The sequence below is a fragment of the Montipora capricornis genome, chromosome 12 (assembly GCF_036669925.1).
Source record: "Montipora capricornis isolate CH-2021 chromosome 12, ASM3666992v2, whole genome shotgun sequence".
Classification (NCBI taxonomy): domain Eukaryota; kingdom Metazoa; phylum Cnidaria; class Anthozoa; order Scleractinia; family Acroporidae; genus Montipora; species Montipora capricornis.
Window position 1 is genome coordinate 4,308,463 of NC_090894.1, and position 26,205 is coordinate 4,334,667.

At 41.8% G+C, this 26,205-nt stretch overlaps 1 protein-coding gene across 1 annotated transcript in view; it reads right to left on the reverse strand.

Moving 5' to 3' along the window:
- Positions 1 to 1,428: 1,428 nt before the first annotated feature.
- LOC138027540 (uncharacterized) overlaps positions 1,429 to 26,205 on the reverse strand; it is a 35,773-nt gene continuing 10,996 nt past the window's right edge. The window contains exons 3-6 of the mRNA XM_068875087.1: positions 19,230 to 19,307; positions 16,020 to 17,788; positions 3,108 to 15,654; positions 1,429 to 2,746 (exon numbers count right to left, since the gene is read on the reverse strand). Of these exons, the coding sequence (XP_068731188.1) occupies positions 2,642 to 2,746; positions 3,108 to 15,654; positions 16,020 to 17,788; positions 19,230 to 19,307 (14,499 nt within the window). The 3' untranslated portion in view covers positions 1,429 to 2,641. The remainder of the gene's footprint in view (positions 2,747 to 3,107; positions 15,655 to 16,019; positions 17,789 to 19,229; positions 19,308 to 26,205) is intronic.

A 26,205-nucleotide genomic window follows, 5' to 3' on the forward strand; every position in this document is an offset into this window, starting at 1 on the left:
GCTTCAGTTCCATCATCTGTAGGCTGTTAGGGAAGGTACGTTTTTAAGTGAGGGGGGGGGGGGGGGTGAGCCGAGGCTTCGGAGGGGAGGGTCCTTGGTAATTTTTTTACTTTTTTACAAATTGGGGAGGGTCAAACCTGTTTTATTCTCAACCCGGGGAGGGTAAAAGTTTTTTTTTGGCAAGGAAAAAAATACTCCATGTCGCTTCTATTTTGTATATACAAGCAAAGCTCCCAGTCGAGATTAAACTTAATTATTTTACAGGTGTCGAAAAATTTACTCATCAAAAAATTATCTTCTCCCAACTAACATAATCGTCTCTCTCGACCTGTTCCCGCTTTCGCCCATATTTTGATGTTGTGGGGTTCTGGTATAAAATCAGTCTCCGGTGAGGATTCGTCACTTAAGCTACTCGAACTTGAACCGACAACTCGATCTACTACATCACTATATTCGCCCTTTGGGTTCGGGAACCACCCTAGGTCTTTATCTTTCCACTTCTCAGGACCTGTGCTTTCACTTGTTCCCGCAGCCGATGTGCCATCAACTGAGTCAGAGGAGTAGCAGGCATCCTTTTTAGAATGGCGAGTCGGCAAACAGCCACAATAGCCACAAGTTGCTCCATCAGACCTCATGAAATCCTCGCATTCACCACAAGCACATTTCCCTCTTTCTATTCCTCGTACATCCTTGCCCATTTTCAAGTTTTCACCGTACAATCACACGCCACGCAATTAACTACTTTGTGCGCAGATGAACATGGTTATATGAGTAACACTTCCAGTTTGTTATTTCCACTTCCGGTTATTTTTGTCTTGGATAGGTTAAGGGGGTGGGGGAGGGTCAGGGAATTAATTAATTAATGCATTAATCCATTCCAGGAAGTGGGAGGGCTACGACTTTTTTGGAAAAAAAATTCTAAAATACCCCAGCCCACCCCCACCAATAAAAAACGTACCTTCCCTTACCATCCCAAACAGTTGAAAATTGAGCGCTGCCAAATGGACAAACTGTTAGAGAAGCAATGCGCCTATTTTCGTGTTCTCGGCGCCATTTTGATTCTCATGAGGCTCTTCGCGCGCAATTTCATATTTGGCACCGAGGCTAATATTTCATCAGGGCTGAAGTTCGTCATGTAATCGCAACAAAATTTCAGCCCGGGCTGAAATTCGCCATGTAATCAGGCCCTTAGGTTGACTTCATCATAGCTTGGACATGTATGCGGTCCCCGGCATATTGGCATGTTGGCTTATTTACACAAGAGTTAAAAGTTGAGCTCTGCTACTCCCTCCTAAAGCACAATGGTGCAATTGTGAAGTAAACGTGTAACTGTTAGTTAATTGATTATGTTCCTAATTATTAAACCGCTTTCTGTGTTAAAACATCTCGCTTTGCAACATCAGCTGAAAATATCCGCTACTAAAAATTACGCAGGGCTTCTTTTTTTAATTTGACTTCCATCTAATACTAAACTTACAGACAATTGTAATAAACTCAGCTTCATAAATGGTCATTGCTCTTGTTGAAGACATCTCGCCTCGCAACATCAGTTAACAATAACTGCTGTCTCTCAAAAAGCGATTGACTACATGTTTCAATTTGGTAAACGTAACCTAAACATTCAAGCACAACTTATGTACGGTATGTTGACATTACTCTCTTGTTGAAAACATCTGGTCTCACAACATCAGTCAACAGGAACCGTTTCTAAAATAACGTAAGATTGAAAAACGTGAACTTGATTACCGGAAATATATTCTCTAAGCATAGCTTTAAAAAGTTGTTTAATATTATTCTGTTGATGAAAACTTCTCATCTCGCACCATCACTAAGTAAGCAACAAGTGCTCTTTCTGAAATTACCTACAGTTTGCCTGTACATTTAAATCAGACAGAAAATCTAAAGTACAACTTTACTGAGTACAACACTACAACTTTAAAGCTATAAAGCTCTATAGTCTTGTCGAAAATGTCTCGTCCCGTGACACCAGTCAGCGTTTGACTACGAACTTCAATTTCATTACTAAATCATGATCTTGATAACAATAACCAATATGAACAGCTTTTGAAAATTGTTATCATCCCGACATCTCGTATCGTAGGATCAGTTTGCAATAAACACTCGTCCTAAATTAGCTTTAACGACAAATTTTAAATTTGATTACCAAATCTTATCATCCATGTGGAACTAAATTCATTCATTCAGTTGTTGAACACATCTCGCTTCGCAACATCACCCGGTTCATATTAGTGAATAAGCTTGACTGAATAAATTTGCCTAAAAAACGAAATACATTTAAAGTACGGAAATCTTTCAACACCACTTCACACTGATTGATCACTACTCTTTGCAAAAAAGCTAAGGTGAACTCATTAATTAATTTAGTATTCTACTAGTCGTAAAGTTGAGAAATAAAATTACAACCGGCTCTCTAGAACTAAATTTCAAATAGTGTTCAAGACAATACATAAATATATTAACGTCTACCACGTTTGCCGATCTTTACGCCTTGGAACTGAAACAACGACAGCTTAACTGCTTGCAAGTGTGTCTTCTTTAGTACTACAATTGAATCAGTTGGAAGTCGTCAGTTCTGCTGGACGCCACATGTGGTGACTTGGTACCATCTTAATGTTTTGCTTTAGGAGAAGCCGAAACGTGCTCTACCTTTCCGGGCTCTTGACACGTTGGGCCTACCACCTTTGGGAGCCGGGCTCCGAGAGACCTGCTTTGCCTCTTCCATTACCTGAAATACAATAAGATCATGAAGACATCATGTACTTTTAGAGTCAGTTCCGTCAGGAGACGACATCCCAACGTCCAGAAGTCCTAATTAAGTAAGTCTGCGCATTGTCAACAACACTCCTTATATCTTCATGCAACAGAAATCGTAACTGGGCGACGGGTGAGGCCACTTCCCGCGTTAACAAGACATAGAATCAGTCAAATTGTTCGCTTTGTGTATACGTCTCTACAGCTAAAGGGAACTCATGAGTTGGGAAGAGCGAAAAGTAAACTCTCACAAGATTTGACTCTGTCAAATCTCCTGTTCGGAGTTCCTAGCAAACAATAGAAACACACAATCGATATAAATCACTTTTACTAACTTTAAGACGGTCCTGGTAAAAGCAGAGTACTTGGAAGGTATGTGCAATTGTCAGATTCTCTGGAAATACAGCGTTGATTAAGTTGGACAACTCCACCTTCGAAGACTCCGAAGATTTGAACATATCGATTGGCCAAAGTGATGGTTCCAACATGCGTTCAACTAGACTGTCACCAGGCTCAGGTCTCATCTCCTCTGAGGAAAGGTAGCGGAAAATGAAGCGTCGAAGAGCTGTTGTGATGTCATTTAGAGAAGAACGATCTGACTCGGCTTTACCAGAGACTATGGATGCTTTGGCCATCTCCTCTGCAATCTCTTTCGGTACAGCACCACGATACACGTCATGAACGCGTTTGGCAGCCGATTCAGCCAACATGTCTTCAAGAAACTCGTATAAGGCAACCACGTGTTTAAGCTGGATTGCACTATGGGGCTGAGGAAGCGAGGTCTTTGGAAAGGGTCTTGATCCACAAAGCCACTTGTCTGTAAAGTCTGTCAAGGGTTCCTCAGGCTTTCCAACCTGATGTCTTTTTATCAGGCAAAGAACGATTTCCATGTGCTCCAACAAATCTTGCACGCTCTCGAGGCTATGGTCGCTTTGACGAATCAAACCACTCCGAAAAACATGTGTAAGTGGTTGCTGAGGAATAAGCTCTTGTAACTCATCCAGGATCCCTCTACAAGAGTGGAAGAGGTCCCGGGAGAAGATGAACTCCTGCAAGCCATCCAACGTAGAGAGGAACGCTTTTCCTACTAAGAAACGGACGGACAGTTCTTTTTCTATCTTGTCGAGATCGAAGAATACTTCTTTGCCATGGCCATATTCAGTGTTGCGCTGGGAATGCCTCAAGATAGCGTCCGACCATTGGTACTGGATAATTTCTTTCTCTCGTGCCTCTTGTAGGTGGACCATTGGAATGGCACATTTTCCCTGATCTCTCTCTGTGAATATCAATGCAGAACACTTCCCAGTTGCTGCAATACTGAGCACCTTCCGCAAGAAGTCATTCTGGATTTTCTGAAGAATGTCTAAAGCCGCACAGAGAAACACCCCTTGATTTTGTTTCTCTACAAGACAAAGTGAAATCGGCGAGCTCTCGCTAAGGTATGGTACTTCCTTCTGAAGGCGATCTTTTAAAACAGGATGCATATTCGCAAAGGCGATAGTGAAGTTCTCGAAGGCCTCGGTCAATCGCTTTTTCTCCTCTGGGGAGTTTGCTTTGCCTCGAATGACATCACCAATCTTTGTACTAGTGTCTTTACGGCTAAGACGTCTGCTCAACAGCGAATCCACAATACGGCTCCAGGAGACAAGGTGGGTCAAATTTGACACAAGAGGTAGATTGTCGTTAAAATCAAGAAACAAACCAAGCAGGGGATGGTTTTCTCTCGCTTTGTCTCCAGCCGCCAGGTAGTAAGCTTGTAAGCTGTTAAACGTTTTCGGAAGCGTCATTCTCAACAATCGAGTAATGTACTTGTTTCTCTGATTTGCGTCTGAAAATTGGGGGCTGTCGGTCTCTTCTATCTTCCTTTGGATGGCCAGTGAAGATTTGCCTGCAAAGTCCTTAGAATGTTCCAGCAGTCGTCTTGGATGAAATTCTCGAATTAAGGGGCTAACAGCTGCTGCAAACGTCTTTTCCCAAGACAATCTTTCATCTGGTGTATGACACAAATCTCCTGAAGTGAGGATGGAGGCACTTTGTTCCAAAGCACAGTGCAGGAAACGGATGATTTCCTCTTCTTTGGCATCTAAGAGACTACACAGCGCCGTTAAGTCGTTAGCAATTTGTTGGAAACAAAGTTCGGAAGGTGACTGCTTGTTAAGATCGAGACCCATAAACTGGGAAAGACATTTGTCGTCAAACAGTTCCAGTGCAAAGCCCCCATAAAGTGCTGCGTGGACAAACAAGTGAAGAATACGGAATTCTGCAGGCTTCAGTTGCCGTACATGAAGGGAGGTGTCTACAGAGTATGGAATAGAGACGTAATCTTTTGATGGCAAGATGGTGTTTCCGACCTTCACTAGTTGGGGAAATGTTTCCTTAGCTTTGCATTCTGACCTACAACTTGGGCAGACTGCTTCCGTGTTGTCACCAACCATCACAAAGAACGTTCCACACGAACAGGAGGAAGAAGTTGTTTTGCCAAATCGTTCGGCGCTGGCGTAATTGTGTTGCTTGCAGGGTTGTTTAGGATGTTCTCCTGATGCCAAGACATACGACCCCGTTGACGCCAATGGGTTGGTGAAGCATGACATCAAAGCAAGTGTGGTCTTCTTTGTGCTTTTGAAACTTGAAGAAAGGAGGATGCAGAGATGGAGAATCAATGTTGCTTTGTGTACGTCTGCGGGTAATGATTCCGGTGAAACGCAAAGTACTGACCCTTTAAAATCTTTCCGTCCTGTGATTCGAAGAAGAAGCTCAATATAAGGAGTTTCCATGTTCTGCAATCTCTCTGTAAAAGCAACTATTGCCTTGTCCTCACTATCCTTCAAGTTCCGTCTGGAACGAACGAGATAGAACGACTTGGTCAAGACGGCTGCCAATTCAATTCTTTGTTCCAATGACGTTGCCATAGAATGGATGACGTCTTCAAGAGGCTTCAGATCCTTTTTCTCCAAAAGAGTTGCTAGCGCTGCTTGAGCTTGGGAATTCTCTGTGCGAGATTGAAAAGGATCGAAACTAAGTTTGCCGACCAGGTCTGGATCTTGCCACTCTATGCTCTTTAAAGACGGGAGTTTACAGCTCCTTTGGCAAACATCACGGACTTCATACATCGACAGCTCTTTCTTCAGTTCCTTTAGGAAATATAGTTGCAACCCCGATGCCCTGAATTGAAAGGGCTCGATTTTACTTGAGGAAAACGCGGCGTCTATCTCATTGAAAAGCATAGAAAATTCTCCTTCTTCAACTAGGCACTGGCGTCTTTGCAAAATGAAGGTGGAAAATGATGCTAGAAAGGACTTCAGATATGCTGCTGCACAAAGAAGGTGAAACTGTCCATGTTCGACATCTTCGCAAGGCTCTGTCAAAGTTTGAAAAGCTCTGCGAAAGTTCACGAGATTTGGATCCTCGGAGCTCGACACAGTTGATAGGTCTATGTTCAAGAATGCAACTTCATTTATAAGGTCACAGCACACCACAGCAAATGGGGAATCCAGCTCGACATCATCAGCAAGGCTTGACAAAGCATAACTTGTTTCCTGAAGCCCTGGGTGTTCCTGGATGGTGTCCAAGTTCTGCAAAAGCTTCTCAAAGACACCTGAGGAAAGCTGCTCTTCGTCAAGAAAGATGCGATGAACCAACGGCCCAGCCAGACGCATAAGCGATTGGTTTCCACTGCAACATATTCTTGTCAGCATAGAGCCAAGGACTGGGGTGTCTGGATTCGCATCAATGCATCGTCCATAGAAGAGCATAAGGAAGTCCTCCAATCTGTTCTGTTGAACGCCTCGTTTCTCCAACTCGTCAGCAACACTGGTAATGCTGTTAAAAACGTCTTGGCAGTCGAGGTACCCGGCAGAGGCTCCCGCCTTTCCAAGTTCACCCAGCATGTAAATAGAATATTGCTCAAGAGATTCGGGTATAACCAGCAAGGTGACAAAATCGTAACAGACACGAAGGAAGTGAAATGCAGGGCTTTGGACGCCCATTCTACTGACCGTAGACAGAAATAGACTCGTTGTTCGCTGCCAGGCGTCGGGTCCACTCAAGCCATTTATCACATCCTTCGTTGGAAATAACGCTGAACACAGTGTGTCCACAAGTACCTCATCAAAGCTGACAGGTTTGTCTTCGCATGGTTCATCTGTCAGCTCCTCTTCTTCTACGTCCGCTTCTTCCACGTCTTCTTCTTTTAGGTCCATTCCTTTCTCAGGGACGTTTTCGAGTTCTTTATTTCCATCCTGTCCCTTGAAGCTATTTTCTTCACTTTGGTCATGGTCCTTGTCAACATTCCTATCTTTTTCGAACTGACCTTCTCCATGGACACGGTTTTGATCTTTGCATTCATTTTCTCGCAGAATATCTTTTGCAGTTTCTTCATTTTCCGACTGTACAGCACCACCGATTTTCTCCTTATTCACATTTCCATGGCTGTTAATTTCTCCACCACGTTGTTCTTTTAAAGAGTCATCAATGGGCGAAGAAGCCGTTTCCAGTGTGTGTGTTTCATCTTCTTGCTGTTCCAGTTGCCTCGCAGTTTCAGCCAGTGCCAACTCTCTTTGCTCATTTGTTGACGGAACTGCCTTTACTTCTCCAACTACTTTTGCGTCGTTTACTATTTCCTCGGTGGCCTCATCGTCTTTTGATTCTACTTCTTTCCTTTCGTCTTCCTTGTCCATCGTCCTTCCTTGCTCACATTGTCGAGGCTGCACATCATTTACTGTGTTGGTTAGTAGTACGGAGTCCTCTTCAATTACTTCATTCCCATAAGCTTCTTGGCAATCGTTTTTACCCCTCGAAGTCACTTCAGCATCCTCTGGTTTGTCACAAATACCTCTCCATTCAGTTTCTTGGGTGTCTTCAGTTTCTTTGGGTGTCTTGTCCTGAAATAACATTTTTTCGAACACAGGCTGACATGCAGAAGACAGAACACTAAAGTCCACATGTTGCACTTTGTGACACGTTTGATAAACCTGAAGGGCAGCCATATATGAAGACTCGTTCAACCACAAAAGAGAATGCAAACAAGTTATGAGCCGAGCAGGATCACCATCGATTCGGAACCTTATGTCATGGGCCATCGCCGACTTCATGAAATCAATTCTCTCAGCACGTGAGAAGTCGTCAGAAAAGTGAGCTGTTTTCATGTCAAGAAGATCGTCAACATAGCATCCAATGTTCCTCTGAAGGTATTCCATTTCAAGGACCTGAGGAATTTTCTCCTTTACAATGCTCGTGAATCTGTATAACTGTGCTTCTACGGCAACATCATGCAAGTCTTCATTTTCGTCCAGGTTTGCTTCGTTCAAAAGGAGCTGTCTTTGGTCTTCAGCGAACATAGGCTGTACTTGTTCCACCTTCTTGTAAAATACAGAAGCACAAGGGAATTTCAGCTGCAAGTGTCGCTCCGAAACAAAATACGATTCTGCTCCTTGGTGCTCTGGGATGTCATCAATGATGAAAATTTCTTGGTCCAGGATTAACTCTGACCAGACTTGCATTTCCTCCTTATCGGAGGGATCCTGAGTGAACAAGAACTGTGGCCATGCAGACTCGTTCTCCAAGAAGTAAACAATCTTTGCCAACGGTTGACGTATGAGATGACTGACATGATGCTGAATGGCTCCCACTAGATGCGAGGAACTGATTAAGGCTTGTCGGTCACAGGCCACAGAGAATTGCCAAGTGCGAGCATCGGGCTGATGAGCGACCAGGTGTTCCCTCTTCTTCAACCACCGTTTGACTATCTCTTTGAAACATTCTAGGATCGTGGAGTTGGATGATGACCTCAATAGCTGCTCTAATTGGACAATGGCATCCACTGTGGGTTGGTGAATAGCTGGATATTTAATTCGAGTAAAGCACCAAAGAAACTGATTTGAAGCCACATCCTCAAATGAGAGCGCCTTGGTCTCCAGGAGGTCCGTGATGCTAACATTCAAACAGTCAGTAATGGGCAAAAGAGGGTTTTCCAAAACATCGATTGTTGCTTGCTTCCAACCACTCTGGAAACTGAATTGCCAGCGCTGACTTTGAGCTTCATTTACCTCACTTTCTCTCTGAACATGGACTACAATGCAAACATGCTTCATCTGCTTTAGGTTTTGTTCCATTGCATCTTTGATGTACGTCTGTCTCTGCTGCTCGATAATGGACTTTGCAAGAAGCATATGGGTGGCATCAAGCTCTGGTTTACACTGTAGCACCAAAAGTGAGTCACCGGATCTCCAGAAACGTTCCAATTGCCTGGTCAAGTGCTTTTCAGACTTGAAAGCACTGAGCTTTTCGGTCTGGCACTGAAGTAGCCCCTCAAGACATTGCAATACGTTTACGTGGATGTTACTGTGGGTCATTATAAGCAGTCGCATACCATTAGTTGCATCCTCATTTCGCTCTGGCTGAAACTGCAGATTTTCCATGGAGTGTTTAAGGTACTCCTTCAAACCTTTGTGCAGGGGTTTCTGAAAGTAGTTGTTGTAAAGTGTCTGGACTTCCTCAAAGTTTGTCTTGGCCAAAGATGATTGTAAGCTCCTCACGACACCATCTGGGGATGCTGTTAACATGAGATCGTGCTTGCATTGTTCTAAAATTTCGTCTCCGGTAAGCTCTGCATCTTGACTATTCTTGAGGACTACTGAGGGAAGGGTGTCATCACAGAATCCAACAAACATGTCTTCTTTGTGAAAGTGGGACTCGAAATCAGGAATTGTTGAGATGCCTGTTATCCAGGTATTCAGACTGCTGATAATGTTTCTCTGCTTTAGGTTAAGGACATCTGAGAAACGGAGCAGTTGCTTTTCAAATCGATTGAGGAAGGGCGGATCTGTATAGTCAACTCTACCTTGATCTATCAACACAACACATCGAAATCCATCATGGACCTGACACATAGGATTACTGAAGGCCCCAAGTGCGACCCGACAGTTCCTCTTTCCTCCAACGACAGTGTAGTTTTGATTTAGCATGTCGTAAAGACTGCCATAGATGCTTTCAAGATCTCGAAGAATGAGAACACAGTCTCTCTCCATGCACAGGATAATGCGGCTCAGCATTCGGTAGTTGTACTCTTCAGAGAGATCTTCTTCAAATCGACTTCCAAAGATGGTGATTTTCTCTTTGTCCAGTCTTTTCAGCATTTGATCAAGCATACCAATAGCAGAATCGCCGTTCGTGATTATCATGAGATGCCGCGCTAGCTTGTCCTGTAGATTGTCGCAGATGAGCTCTGTGACTGGAAAACGGTACGTCTTCTCCATCAAATCCAGCGAGTGGAGTCCTTCTTGAAACAAAGTTTGAAAATTGTTTACATCGTCGGGTACGCCACCAAAATTCCTTTGTAGTGCACGTTGGATTCCTTTGGTTTTCTCTTCAGAAAACAAATTGTGCGAAGTGTTCTGGTTCGTGTCTGTGCTAAGGCATTTGATTAGGCTGTAATAATCACGCAGTCCGTGAAAATTTGCATACCTCTGATGCTCTTGGTACTTCTGATATGCTGTGGCAAGACAATGGAGCTGGTTGTCATTTGGGTACACATCTTGATGACACAGAGGCCCTGAGCGTGTACCGGATATTCCAAGACCAGCCTTATAACTTCCAGCCTCTCGCAAGGATTTCCCAGTTTCAAACAAATCACTCACATCTGGTTCAGGCCGGGACAGATGGATTGCACGGTTCATTTTTGCAGCATCCAAAGCCCAATTTGAAATTCCCACGACAGCAACATCAGGAAATGCACCATCACCTGGCTCCAGCAGACTGTGCAATACTTTGAGAGGGTTGTACTTTGACACCTCAGCGAGACCAATCTCATCAAGAAGAACAACTGGAAGAACATCACCGCTTTTGTTATGCTCCTTGTACTTCCTTGCCTTGTTAAACACCTTGAGAATTCCATCAGATGTCGATGACTCCGATCCCTGGTGAGAAACAACATAGAGCTGTGGCAATGTCTTAAGAAAAGGATCCTTGGCATCCTTTCCCCTCAAATTGCTCCTGATGATTTGCATAGACAAAGACTTGCTGCAACCAGGCTTGCCGACAACAAAAACGGGAATTCGGTTTAAGATACAAACTAACATGACGAACACATTCTCACGAAGCGCAGCATTTTTGGCAGTTCCTTCTGGCAATTCCATTCGTTCCAGGTAATCTTCCTGATCAGCTCTTACAATAGCTTCAAAGCTTGATTCTTGGAATGAATGACTGTTGTGTTTTCTAAAGCACATAGAAATACGCTTGCGATATCCATGCCTATCCTCTGCTGCAGGAAGACGTGATTGGTAACAGTGCGCCAAGGCAAGCACAAATGATCTCATTAAGAGAGTAAAGCCACGGGCAACTTTGTGGTAAATGCGACTATCGTTCAGCTTCGATAATGGCAAATCGCCTCGTCGTTTCAGGGTTTCCTTGAACCATTTGACAAGGACAATGCATCGGTGAGCATCTCGCAAACTGACACAATAAGGGCTTTTGTCAACTTCTCTGACATACTCCTGAGAAGTACAAAGAAGATCAACTAGTAAGTTGTTAGGATTTCCTGTGATTCCTTCGACCATGCGGCTAATGTATGCTCGTTCATCTTCCTTACTCAGCGAACCATAGTCCCAAACAAAGTCGATCATTGTTTCTGGCAGTGGATGAACACGGTACACCAGCTTTGAGTATTCATCTGTAATCGTCTTTCCACTGAGACCAGCTGTTGAAATGTTTCCGGAAGGGCGGAGACGGTATGGATTACAGGCAGCGATAAACACCAAGTTTGGTGGTAGGGGTTTCCCTTTGATGGTACGGTGGCAAATCATCTCATTGACTGTTCCGAGGTATTCGCAAGTGTTAATTTCATCAAGGAATGCCCACACGTCCTGGCCACTCTTTGCTTCTTCTTCCCTTTCACTCACAAAAGTGACCAACTCATCTTCTGTTATCCCTGCATGGAAGTTGAACACGTGAAATGGGACGTCACACGTCCTTGCAAGGTACCTAACAAGGCTAGTCTTACCACAGCCAGTTTCCCCCATAACAATGACAGGAATGCCTGCATTTATGCGTTGAATGATTAACACCATTTTGAGAATGTTGTCTGGTGTAAGAGCATAATCTAAGGCCTGCAAGCTGCCATCACTTCCTCTTGGAGTTGTTCGAACAATTCGATCAAGTCTCTCCTGAAGTTGTTTGTGATTCATCTTTGTGAAGTCCTCCATTCCTTTACCTTTCATAGCTTGAGTCTTGAATAATTTTTGAACATTTGAAGGCACCAGTGACAAATCACGATACAGGGCGGAAATAGTTAGTGCTTCTAGACTGTGGAAGACAATGACAAGATGGTTGTTGTCAGCCCATTGAATCATTCCTTCTACCCGTTCAACCATTTTTCCCGCAGCGTTCTTTGAAGCCAACTGAATCTCTTTGAGTACTTCTGTAGCTTGTTCTCTAGAGATTGCTTCTGACTGAACATTCTTGCATGTTACGACAGAGCGTGATGCAAACTCTCTGGAGACCTCTAAAAGGGCTTTGAACAAGCAGTTTCGAACATCATGTGATGGGCCAAGCACGACCTTCAAATTATGTGGTTTAAAGTAAGGACTTGCTGAAAATTGCAAAAGCTGATCAGCAAACACTTTGATGAAGCTCTCCACTATGTTATAAGACAGGTCACCACTTAATGTGAAATGTTTTGCTAGCAGTACTTTACAGCGCTCAGGAGATAGCGGCTTCAGCTCGCCAAGATTCAAGTGCTGGCTTTCCAACAAACCAGCTTCATAGGCATGGAGGTATTGACAAACCACTTGAATAGGGCTCAGAGGTTCTTGGCTCACAACAAGGTCTTCATACCCATCCAGCTTGATGTGCACAGGAGAAAAGCACTTCGTAACAGGCAGTGAATCTTGCAACCAGTGCCTCAGTGTATTCGCAATTTCGATGTAGACGTGTTTGGTTGGAAGATGAAAAAGTTCTGTTCCAGAGGACAACATGCCAACAACAACAAGCTCAAACATCAATGTGTCAAGAACTAAGGGATCATCCACTTCGCCAACATCAAAATGAATGCATTCATGGGGGCCAACAGTCAAACCTGACAACCTTTTCACTAGATGCTTACGCGATAAAGGCCCACTGATTGGAATGGTCACGATTTTCTTTTTCCGGGATGCAGCATGTTCGTAAATGGCCTCCGTTTTCCCAACGCCAGCAAGATCCGACGTGACCATGAAAACTTCAGGGAAGACTTTCTTGAATGTGCTACGCAGCTGAACCTCGGTCATGCCAAGAACGTTATGCACTGCTGTAGAAAATTGATCAACAATATGATGATGAACTCCTCCACAGCAAACTATACTCAACAGGTACGGACCCTTCCCACTCTCTTGATATGCTCTGATAGCTGCAACAAGCTGAAACTGCATGTCGTTTGACAGATTCTCCACATTTGCTAGGCAGTGCAACTTGACTGTAGTGGCATGCCTGTGTGCTTCAAATGTGCGTTTAAGAAGTCGCTCCACCTCTTCCCAACTGGTCTCTGAATGACAGAATAGAACTTGGCTTGGTTGCGGATATGAACCTGTTGTACTCTCGAACAGAGACATGACGACATGAGCAGTCTGTTTACTATCATGCTCAAGGACAGCTACAAATAGTTCGCCTGGTTTAACAGCTCTTTGTAAATCCTGTTGTGGTACATTTTGCCATTTTGTGGTTTGTTGATGTTTGGCGAATATTTTATCTAGAAACCGTCCAATGGCGTGGAAATCACCCTCGATTCCTAGGTTTTCTTTGGATGCTTTGTACTGGCAATGAAGGCTATCCAGGTCCTTGAGTTGTATACGTGGATCAACAAAGCGAAGAAGGTTATGAACAACTGTTTTTAATGACTGATCTTTCGTATGAGAAAAGGATCTCGAAAAAAACTTCTTTATCATCCAAAGCTGGTCCGGATGAAAAAAATTTAGGAAATAGTGTTCCTGTTGCAAACGACTTAGTAACGTTTCCCACTGCTTTAGTGTCGAGTCCAAAGACTTTGCCTGAGATTCAATCTCTTCTGAGGAAGAAAGCTTGGCCCAAAATTTCTTAAAGTTTGGATGGCCGGATTCTCGCAACAAGGTCACCATACTGAGGATGTCTGTAATCATCTCGACTTGTTTAGTAAATGCAGACAAGGTAACGTTGACGGAAGAATCTGCCACTTCGCCTTCTTCTAATTGTTTCATCTTTCCTTGCTTCTTTTCCGTGTTCACAATAAGGAGAGCTCGGCTCCGTAGGTCATGGAGTTCCGCCATGCTGTAGCTTGTGTCTTTTGTGGCACCTTGGCGGCGATAGCTGAGTTGAACGTCACATGACCCATCAGAGTTGGTCTTTATAAGGTAGCAACCTTTCTGTAGGGCATTGCTGATGATTTCTTTTGTCATTTCTCCTCGGTTGGCAACATTCATGTACAGCCCCCGCAAGCTGTGGACATTATAACTGCACTGTTTGATTTTTGCCGCCATTTCTGGCTTCTTTTCAAGCTTGCTGTAGTAGAGCTTGAGGCTTTTCAAAAACACCATGGGATCTTTGGGCGTTTCCCGTAAGACATTTCGCAGGAATCCATGGACATCAATTAAATCGGAGACAGTTGCTTCAGAGACAAATTGGTCAGAATGTTCCTCTACAGCATCGATTAATATCCTTATGTCTTCATTTGCAGTTTCTTTCATGAAAGAAATCAATTCACTAGACCCTTGAAGTGTTTCCATGATAGTTTTCAAAGTGTCATCAAGCTTAGAGTCGATCATGGCCACACTCTTACTTTCAACAATTTCTGATACGCTTCTTATGCTGAGACCACCAGTAAGACTGGACGAAATGATGTCTTGTAGCTCCTTGGTTACCGCTGAATCATCAGCATCTTTAAATCCAAGGGCTGAGAAAATTGACATAAGCTGCTGAACTTTTGCAAAGACAAGAGGGAAGTGCAGGTAGTTAATCAGCATTTCTTTTTTTCGCTTAGGAACCCGACGACCACAGAAGGAACTGATCACATCAAGCTCTCTAAGGAGACCGCCTTCATCAGTAATTCCAAAAAACAGCATGTCCACTTCCTCAGTGCGTGGATCGGCACTGCTATCAACCAGAAAGATGCATGCCTCTTTGAATTGCTGCAACACTTTGCTTTCAAGAAGGTGCAACACCTCATCAGCTTTGGATTCTGGAAGGTCCTGTACAGAACCAGCTAACTCCTCCACTTCTGTTTCGCTTGATGTAAACAAGTTTGTCAAACACACACGTGCAACATTGCGGAAAATGATACATTCGCTCAACTTGGTTGTTGTCCCTTCACAATCAGTCAAAGTGCCTAGGGTACCCCAGTAGTCTACAGCAAGAACATCCGCCAAAGTTGTGTTCTTCTTTTCTCTCTTTCTTTTGTTGACTTCGCGGATTAGAGAGTCTGCATCCGAGATCACAGCAATACCCTTGGACACCTCCTGGAGGAAACGTATTGTGTGCTCCAGTTTAGAGAACTGCTCATCAAAGGTATGTGCACTTGTACGGGCCAAAGACAGCTGTGTCATCCATTCATCTACATTGACTTGATCGATTCTTGACTCCTCAGATTCTACTAAGGCACAATATGTGGCCAAGAGATAGACTTCGTCGTCCTTCAAGTTAAGGTAGAAGTCCACATGCAATTCCTGTCTTTGGTCTGGATGGATTAGCGACTGTAAGGCTTCCAAGACTGTCTTGACACTAGGATGTTCCAAAAGTCCGCTCTTGGCATGAAGTGCACTTAGCAGTGGTAACCAAACTTCACTGTGGGAAGATATCACTTTGCAAATCTCTTCGTAAGCTTTTCCTCCCTCGGGTGGCATTTGGATTAGTTCCAGAATCGACAAGATAAGTTCTTCCTTTGCCCTAAATAAAAGATTGGGTAAGCAAAATGATATAGACTTTCTAGTGTATTAAAGAAATATCTGTTTTTAAGACAACAACAGCGTCCAAAGTGTCTGGATCTCGATAAAACGTTGAATCATGAAATTATGTGTACAATTGAATTACAAGTGTATAAATTACGAGTGTTCAAATTCGTATCGCTAAATTTTAGAATGATCACCACATGAAAGAAGTGAAGGACACTGGCACGCATAATACCATTACAAGAAACAGTCATGTTAGATGAGTGTAAACATTAATAGTCTTAAAACAACATGTCTCTACAGAGCAATATCAATATATTTCAATATCATAACAAATTACACATCCGATCCTATTAAGCTTACCCGTCCAATTTTTCCTTTCGTAATTCCTTCTTTCGTTCCTTTGACGCGTCATAGCCAAGCAAGTGAACCATTTTCCTGTATTTCGATCGGTGATCTCCACTGCCACTTTGTTGTTTTATCGCGCTTCTGAGGAGCATTCGAAGACGATGCTGAATTGCTGGGGTACAATTCTGTGAATCTTTCACTGCATTCATGATGGATTCGAACTTTGTCTTTAGTATTAGACGTTCTACTTCCTTATCCATATCTTGGCAAAGTACTTTGTCCATTTTCAACGCTTGTGTTGAACATAGTGACTCACAGGCGTCCACGACATCAAGGATTTCTTCTTTTTTTTTCTTTCCAACACGGAAGCAATTTACTTTCAGCCAGTTAAAGCAAACCATCTGTTTGTCTTCCTTAGAGATCCTGGTGTCCCAGTAAGTGGAAAACGCTTTTGACTCTAACAGAACTGGAATGATAGAAACCATTTCCTTGGACTTGTGTGTCATAACAGCTAAAACAAAATCAGAAAACTGATCGTTTGATTGCAAGCATGCATCTAGGGCAATGGCTGTCACGCCGTCGAGCCTTTCTTCAGGCCAGTTGGTTTCTGACGAAATTTGCTCAGTCAACACCTTGCAGAATGGACTGGCCAGTCGTTCCATCAAATTGTTTGGCACCTGACTCCAAAACCATGGTTGAAGAAGATCTGGCTTTCCTGCGCGACGGCGTAAAATGAACTTGCAGTAAACACTTACAAATTCGTCCACACAGTTCTCCAACAGGTTAGGAAGACGAGATATCTCGTGGTAGAGATTCCAAAGGCACCGGACACTCGGAGAAAGATGTATTATACAACACGATAATCTCACAGAGGTGTCCAAGTCCTTCAGTGTTGTGAGGGAGTGTAACACACCAGGTACCTGTTTGTCAAATTTCTGTTCAGTGTATGACTGTGATGAAAGCTTGTCTGCCACCTGAGTTACATAGTTCGCATCTAGAAGATTACAGAAGATTTTAATAAACATCAAACATCCTGTAGAAGAGCCTGCTTTGAGAAGTTCTTCTGCAATAATCTTGATGAACTTGATACTACTTTGAGGCAGTGCCCTGTGGGAGCAACACCCGAAAGATGACAGAAGCTGGTCAGCAGCCCTCTTTCCCAGCAGGTCACATGTCCTCCAAGCTGACAAGGAATGCATGCGTTTGACAAACTGACCAAGAAGAGCACATATATACACTCTTTGAAAGGGAGTAGTGGCGGTTTTGATTAGTATGTCACTAACCCAATGAATAAAGGACCTCACGTCTGCCTCTGCATAGCTTGGATGACCAAAGCCTACGTGTTCACACTCAATGAGTATCTCTTTAAGATCACCACCTTTACCTAGGGCGTCATACAACTGCTCGACAAAGAACATCTGCCCAAGGAAGATCTTTTTCATCTGGTTGCTCTCATTTGGGGCATGAAAAATGTCATACTGATGCATTCCGTAATTCAACTTCCGAGAACATGTCTCCTTCACAGTTTTGTCATCTTTTCCGCCTGTAACCTTTTTAAGTAACCACGACCCTAGTCCTTCTTTGTATTTTACCACATACCGATAACGAAAGGTTTCTTCATCATAAGCATGTATGAATAATGGTGGTGACATCCAGTGACTTGTGCTCTCGGGACAACATTTAAGGTTTCGTGTCACATTGCCATTTGACATTGGCTTCTCTGTGAGAATCTTCACTGACTCAACTGTTTCGTCCAAATAAAGGTGAAACACATACCTAAGAAACTAAGAAAATGCTTTGATAAGAAAAAGCATGTTAAATTTGCAAGGACACTGTACTCCTCGTATGGCGAGCCAATTAAAGCAAAATTTTATAGTTAATAAAATGCACACATGCCATTCAATTTGATGCTCATTCAACGCAAGGGTTCAACTTGATTCAATGACTCTTCATTTCAAAATATTCAATATATTTGGCATCAGGAAGACGCGATAGGTGGACTGTGGAACCTTCAGAATCCGCAGAATATATCTTTTACAAGATTATTGTTTCAAGCATAATAGGTTGCAAATGTCTATTTACAAAACAAAAATTAATGTTCAGGATTTTGCATAATTAGTCACTTGATTTACCTCTATACATGTAAAAGTCGGCAAAACAAAACAAACAAAAGCTAAAATATCACTAAAAAATCCTGATGGAGGGTATTTGTGCCTTCAAGTAATATATCAAACATGAAAAACTGTGTTTCACCACATTTCGAAACACCAAGAGGAGAGTTTAAAATACAACATGCAGCGGAGTATTTTTTGATGAATTCTACGTGTTTGGAAATGTGGTTGAACACTGTCTGGAGTGTTAGATAAAATACTATGCACCTTTTCTACTTTCCACCAAAATTTGCAAATTGCTATGGTGTGCTAGGTTCTGTGATTATGTTTAGTGAGTTAAAAATCTTACATGACACATGCATGGATACACTGGTGGGCAGTAAGAGACTACCCATTATACAAACAATGCAATCCTGCTCTGGGCATTTATTGAACTATGTAGGAAATACATTTCTCAAACTCATATAATTCATACGTTTAAACAAAGGGATGGTGTTTGGATATCTGATCTTAATTACTATAGATTGCTACAATTTTATTTCTCCGTTTTCTCCTTCGTTTTTGTTTTCATTGAGAAGATAAAGCTATACAACTGTATATCAATCACTCCAGACCGTTTCTTGACCACAATTCAAACATCTCAAAGTCTGCTAGAAATAGTTTGGAAATGCGGTAAAATACATGTCTGATGTATTATTTGAATTCCATAATCTAGTAGTTTTTCTTACAAAGCTGTTTAACTTCCTCCACCCAAGTTTACAATTTAGAAGGGAATCATGACTATCAAGTGGGTTACAACTTTTCATCACATGATACGTTACATGCTGGGCTGCCTACTAAATTAGGGTGCTGCAACAGTATTTGGAGGTTCCACACTGAGTAGTATAAAGCAAAACTGAAAAGAAAAAGCCTAGACAACATGGTATTCCAAATTGGTTACCCAAAAGGAAAGGGTTTCAATGGAAATTAAAAACGGTAAACTGGCATTTTCACAGGGATGGGGGATCAACCTGAAAGACCTTCAGTGGAAGCGTAATTGGACATTTCCTGCAACAAAACATATCTGCATGCCCAGTGCATATATTACATATTTGTGAGCTCATAACCAAAGTACCTGTTCTGGATTTTCAGAGGGTTCCTCTGGGTCACAGTTTTCTTCTTCCTCTGTGTCACTTCGTAAAGATCTGTCATCCTGCATACAATCAAAAACAAAAACCATAAATGAAGATGCAATGATTGAGCAAGAAACTTGAAAGTTCTGATTTTATTAGTGGACATCAAGTCATGTGACGGATGTATTATGAACGAACTCACAATGTGGACAGCTCCCAGTTGGCTTGATAGCTCAGTTAATGATAAAATGGTATATGAAATGAATCATATATGAACTGCGGATATGAAATCAAGTGAAGCTATGATCTTCGCAGTTATGACCGCAATTTTTGCAATTGTGTAGAGAAGCCTGAAAAATTCAGGACTTCAACGGGGTTTGAACCGGTGACCTCGCGATTCCGGTGCGACGCTCTAACCAACTGAGCTATGAAGCCACTGACGTTGGGAGCTGGTCGTTTGTGGGTTCTAATGGTCCCGTGAGGAATGAATCAATGATGAAATGGTATATGAAATGAATCATATATGAACTGCAGATATGAAATCAAGTGAAGCTATGATCTTCCCAGTTATGAGCGCAATTTTCGCAATTGCGTAGAGAAGCTTGAAAAATTCAGGACTTCAACAGGGTTTGAACCCGTGACCTCGCGATTCCCACAAATGAACCCACAAATGACCAGCTCCCAACATCAGTGGCTTCACAGTTCAGTTGGTTAGAGCGTCACACCCGCATCGGGAAGTCAAGGGCTCAAACCCCGTTGAAGTCCTGCATGAGTTTTTCAGGCTTCTCTATGCAATTGCAAAAATTGCACTCATAACTGCGAAGATCACAGCTTCACTTGATAGCTCAGTTAGTAGGGCACTGCAGCAGTTTCGCAAAGGTCATGGTTTGAATCCATTCAGGCCTGAATTTTTTTCAGGCTTTAATTTCACAACTGCTTAAATTGTTCATTTAACTGCAATGATCAATCTTGTCTTTATATCATTCTCTGCAGTTCAAATATATGAACTTTCATATATTCATTTCCAGCAGTGTAGTATTGCCAGATTCAACAGACCCATTTGTTTGGGTGCTCAAGAGACAAAAACATTACTTTCTGTATACTGCATAATCCTCCTCAATCTAGCAATGAACTTTCACCCCCATGCCCAAGTGCACAATATCCATTGTATACCATTAGCTTAATCAATGATTGCATGTTGATGAACTAGTTGCAGTACATCCAAAGTTCTTAGGTGGAAAGTCTTTGGCTGTAGAGTCATCAGTTAAAGTGGCTTGCATCAATAGCATTTTTGTTGATGTTGTCAACCCAAGCTGACTTCACCTGAGATGCCAAGGTGCTGTAAGGAATAGAGAGCTGGCCCCGAGATCCAGCACTTTATGCCTTTTATGGCTATAGTTACCTTTTTGGATGGTCAGGCACCAGCCTTGAGTTAAGTGCAGGCAGATGTGGCATAAGTTACAATATGTAGCGGAAGCCACATCAGCTGTAACTGCATTTCATGTGGGTCCTCTGTCTTGGTCAAATTGGGGATGTTGGTTTTTGTGGAGGGAGGAAACCAAGTAAACCTAGAGGAAAACCCTCAAAGCTAGGTGGGAACAAAAAACAAACTCATCCACATATGGCACCTGGCAGAATCCAACCCGGACTACCTTTGTCTTTGAAGAAAGCTCTCACCACTGAGCCAACACTGCTCCCTGTAGTTTGGTACACTCATTTTGGATGTTAAACAATGCAGGCCTGCTAGTGAATGTTGGTATTGTCTAGGATTTCTTGAACAGAGAAACTATGCTGAATGCTCAATTTCCTGAAACTGGCTGTGGTATTTTTACGTAACACGTTCTCAGCAGCGTCAACTTTGAGAAGCCTCCGTTGGGTTGGGGAGGTGATGGGTGACGTCTAACAGAAGGAGTGTTAGGTTCCTTGGTTGTGGTGAGATGCTTGGCAGGGCTGTCCATGGTACTGGACTGTCTTTGGCTCAGTAGTGTTGTTGGCTACACAGATCCCACTGAAGCTATGCTACTGCTTACACAACATGGGGCTGACACCAGAGCTGTGACACTTTACGGCATTTGTTGGATGGTATGTCTGTAATAGCCTCTCTGGTAAGGGTTCAGTCAGGGTCTAAGTCAAGGGCTATGCCCACTTGAAAATACTCACCCAGAGAGACAACAGTGGCAGGAGTGGACAAGCAAAGTATGCAAGACTGGACATGACAAACTGCTTGGGCATGAGGGTAGACAATTGTCTCTTCTCTCCACATGATGACTCTGACTTGAAGACTTGCCCATTGGCTTGGCAGCCAATTTGTTATTGATGAACATAAACAATATGACACGCAACAAGTTGATTTTCAAATTTTGTCAACAAGTGCATTAAGTGCATTAGGTTACCAAATGGTAACTAGAGAAGGGGAGAACATCTTGAAACATTTCTTCACCAGTCAAAAGTTGGGTTCTTGTACTTGATCCATCAAAACTGTAGTAATCCACCTTAAGAGCAGCTTTTTTTGTCCACATAATAAAGTAGGGCATGGTTACAATTTAAATAACTGCTCGTGTTTAGCCTGAACAGGGTTAGAAACACCTTGTCTGTTTCTGAGATTAGTGGTCCCAGCACAAGTTTATCAGTTGAATCAAAGAGAACACAAGGATTTGAGTTAAGTAATGAGCAAGCCATGACAAAGAGCCACAACAGTACCTTAAAGTGCCACTAAACTTCCAATGCACATCCATAACTCGGTAATTGCGAAGAAGAGCTAACCAAAAAACCTGTCGGCCGACTGTCGGTCAACTGTCGGCCGACAGGTTACCGACAGTCTACCGACAGCAAACCCATAATTCAATGAACTGTTTGTAAGATAGCACAAAATGAAAGCTAATGCTCACCGATGTAAAACTGACAAAAGCTTTAATAACATGGCTTCTATTCCCCAGCATAATTTTGACCAAGACTCAGCAAGCTATTTTCTTGTGAGATTGCAGAGATCTTGTCGAGCCAAAAACTCGCCAAGATCTTGGTGCAAGATTTGAGGTAGACTTGCCAAGATCTCACTAGGAGTCTTAGCTAATTTTTGGCCACCAAGATTCTCATCAAGATATCAAAATCTTAGGGGCCAAAAAAACCCGGAGAGAAACTGGAAGATTCATTACCTGTTGATAGTTTTAGTAGATAAAGAATAAATGTTATACCGAGTACTTGCATTGCAAATGCAAGGAATCGATGTTATGTGCTTGTAATATTTCGATATAAATCTATATCATCTTCGGACTAGGTGGGATACAGGTAGCAGAAATTTAAATACTGCGAGATTGTACAACAGTATTACCACATGAAAATGAAAAACAAAGAAACGAAACTGTCAAGAGAATAGGCGGAGTTCCCTACTGGCTTTAAACCAGTGTTCAGAGATGGTGTTGAATGCTTGATATGATAAGCTTCTTTATATAGTAATAGATTCCAGTTATCATCGCGGTCTATTGCCAGTTATCCAGTTATCATCGCACGGTTTGGGTGAGAAATTCTTTGTTCATTACAGTAGAAGGTGAAATGAAATGAAACTATAAATAAGCTCATCAATCAGGGTCTAATTGCCTTCTATTGCAGATACGTGGATGACCCACTCCTTCTCATTAAACACAATGCAATCACAATGTGCTATTTTTGGAACACTTTCACAAATTTGATCGAAATATCCACTTCACTTTCGACTTATTCGAAAATAGCACTCTGCACTTTCTGGACATAAACATTGCTAGAGATGGTCTTGGCATCTACAGAAAAGATACTTTTACTGGACAGTACACTAACTTTGAAAGCTTTGTCCCCTGGCGACACAAATTCTCTTGGCTCAGCGCACTGATTGACCGCATACACCGAATCTGCACTTCTAACAAAATTAAAACCGAGCTCAAGCTGATAAGGAAGTTTTTATCGAGGAACGGTTTTCCTAAACATGTTACCAACCTACTAATTGATCGCTTTACTACGAATGTACAGAACAGGGCTTCAGATCATCTCACCAACGACACCTTCCACAACAACCAGCATCCCACTATCTGGCTTACCATCCCATTCGTCGGTGACCTAACAACACAACTTGTTAAGAAGCTTAAACGTAAGGTTCGGAGATATGTCTTGTCGATCCGAATGTTGACATCCGAATAAAAGAGAAGACCACAAAATTATGTTTCTTCACAAGCACTAAGGACAAAACGCTGCAATTGAGTCAATTAAATGTTGTATATGAATTCATCAGCCCTGGTTGTAATTCCTCGTTCATCGGAAAAACGAACAGAACTCTGCTTGGCCGAACACAAGAACATGCACTCACGGACAAAAGAAAGCACTATATATAAACATCTATGCGATTGTGATAAGATCAAACACATGCAGGGTTTATACAACTTACCGGATATTTTCACTAATGCGAACATAATTTCTCCTTCTACTGTTGGTAATGAACAAAGAATTTCTCACCCAAACCATGCGTGATAACACAAACATAATAGGCTGCGACGATAACTGGAATCTATTACATATAAAGAAGCTTATCATACATGTATCAAGTGTTTAACACCATTGCTGAACACTGGTTTAAAAGCCAGTAGGGAACTCCACCTATTTCATTTTCACGTGGTAATACTGTTGTACCATCGCGTAGTATTTAAATTTCTGCTACCTGTATCCCACCTTAGTCCGAAGATGATAAAGATTTATATCAAAATATTACAAGCACATAACATCGATTCCTTGCATTTGTTGTCTATATTTTAGTCACAATGCAATTACTCGGTATAGCATTTAAACTGGAAGATTTCTAGCTAATCTTGCCAAGATATCAAAATGTCAAAACACAGAGCCAGGCGTCATAAATTTGTTGAAACTCCACTGTGTCAAAAGCAACCACATTTATTGACAGATAATATCATCATGTACAGGTCAGAAAAGCTTATAGTTAGTATCAGACACTTTCACCTTCACTTTGCATTGCACATAGCTACATTTAATGAAAGGAAAATTGTCATTACTGAAACTAGAAATACAGGCTGCACAGGAACTAACCCTTCTCTCCAGTTTGTCATGTCTTTTATACCTCAGGCAAACAAGAATATTTTAACCTAATGTACTTAATCTGTCAGCCGCAACGAATTGAAGGAAATTAGTTTGGCTTGGCTACAACTTCACCTCAGAGCAAATGTCACGAAATGGTTTATCTTCCTCAACTGCTCAAGTTTTGCAGTTTGCTAAAAAGTTGCCCTAAGATGTCCAAGAATCCTCTTGTGATTACTCACACTCTCAAAGAAAACCTCGGAAATTGATTACTTTACCATAATTCTATTTCTTGAACAAAGCAGCTCTTTCTATGGCAGTAAGTCCTTTGTACTTTCAAAAACATGTAACACTACAAGAACTCTGAAGTGAGCTCCCTTATTGCAACGCATTAGTGATTTGAAATGCTCATTGAGTAACTCAAAGGTACAAAATGTTAGCTTGCTCATAACAACTAAAAGACAAACCAAAGTTTCAAGACGATCAACAAAACTATCAATCGCAAAAAAAGTGATTAGCACTGTAAGTTGTCTCTTCATCTCCATAAAAAAGTAGATTGCTCCACTAATTCCACTTTGTTACTGATTCATGTTCAAACATCTTACTTTTGATGTCACGTTATCCACAAAAGAAAAGTGACATTTTAATTAGTTACATTCAAAGGCTGTTTTTTTCTCATAATTGTAGCATTGATTATCTTACCACATGATCGTTACATATCCGTTCTTCGGCTAGGCGTACAAAGCTTTATTCATTTTCATTTCCTTTACATCAGAAGGCATGCATTAGATTAGTCTTTTCCTAACCACATTTACTCAGTTGTAAGGAGTCCATCAAAACGAGCTGTTAGGAGCTATCATAGAACTTTCGAAGTTGTTTCATTGTTGAAGTTTTGGAGTTCTTGCCCAAAGAGTCAAGATCAGATGTAAGTAACGCTTTAAGACCTTGTAGTTCCTTTGTCCTTCTTTTTCCTGCATGGAGTATCATCATAGTTTTCCTTTCTTCTGACGGAGAGATCACTCGTTTCCTTTTAGTTTTCACCCCAAGTGCTATAAATAGTTGGACTGGCCTGATTTTAATAAACAGATTAAATCTTGCTGACTGTCTAGTACTTCACTGTGGTTGACCTGGCGAACTCCACGCATCTACGACACTGAGAACGCGACATTTGGGCTTCCCTCAATTGAAATCAAATTGAAAAATAAAAGGCTAATGGTAAACAACAAAGCAGTTTATTTCAACACAGAAAATTACCTATTCCCTCTGTGAATTATCTTGGGTTATAACTACATGTAGTCTTGACAATCTCACCACTCTCATGCCATGTTTTCATGAGAGAGGTTTACTACAGTTACTGCTTACCGAGGTTTTGTAACTAAATCGCAGTTATTACAAACGCTGTTTATATACACACGGAATTTATTAACTAATTAAAAGTAGGCCGCATACAACGGGCGGTTTGAGGTTTTCTCGGGGAGCAAGTGCTGCAATGTTGCAGAGAAACTATTGGAAACTTATAAGTTTTCTGACTCCAATGCCGAAAGCAGGTCATTGTAAATTTGCAGGCAGTGATGTCGACCCACATTCTCCTTAAATGTAAAGCTCTGTAGATGAATAGTGGCAAGAAAATATTGATACATGTATCTGCCAACCCTGTTATAGTGATTTAGATAGTTTTTATGAGCCAGCACTGTACAGCGGTCTTTTGTACTTCCACATGCTCTTATCAATATAATCAGTTCTTGTAAATAATAATAATAATAATAATAATAATAATAATAAGAGCCTTTATTCATCCATAGTCAGATAGCCACAACTTACGTGTGGCTTTACATACATGACTACACAATCTCATCAATTAATTTAAGATCAGGTACAATTAAATAAAATTTAAAAGACACCTATTAATAAAGGATCTCTTAAAAC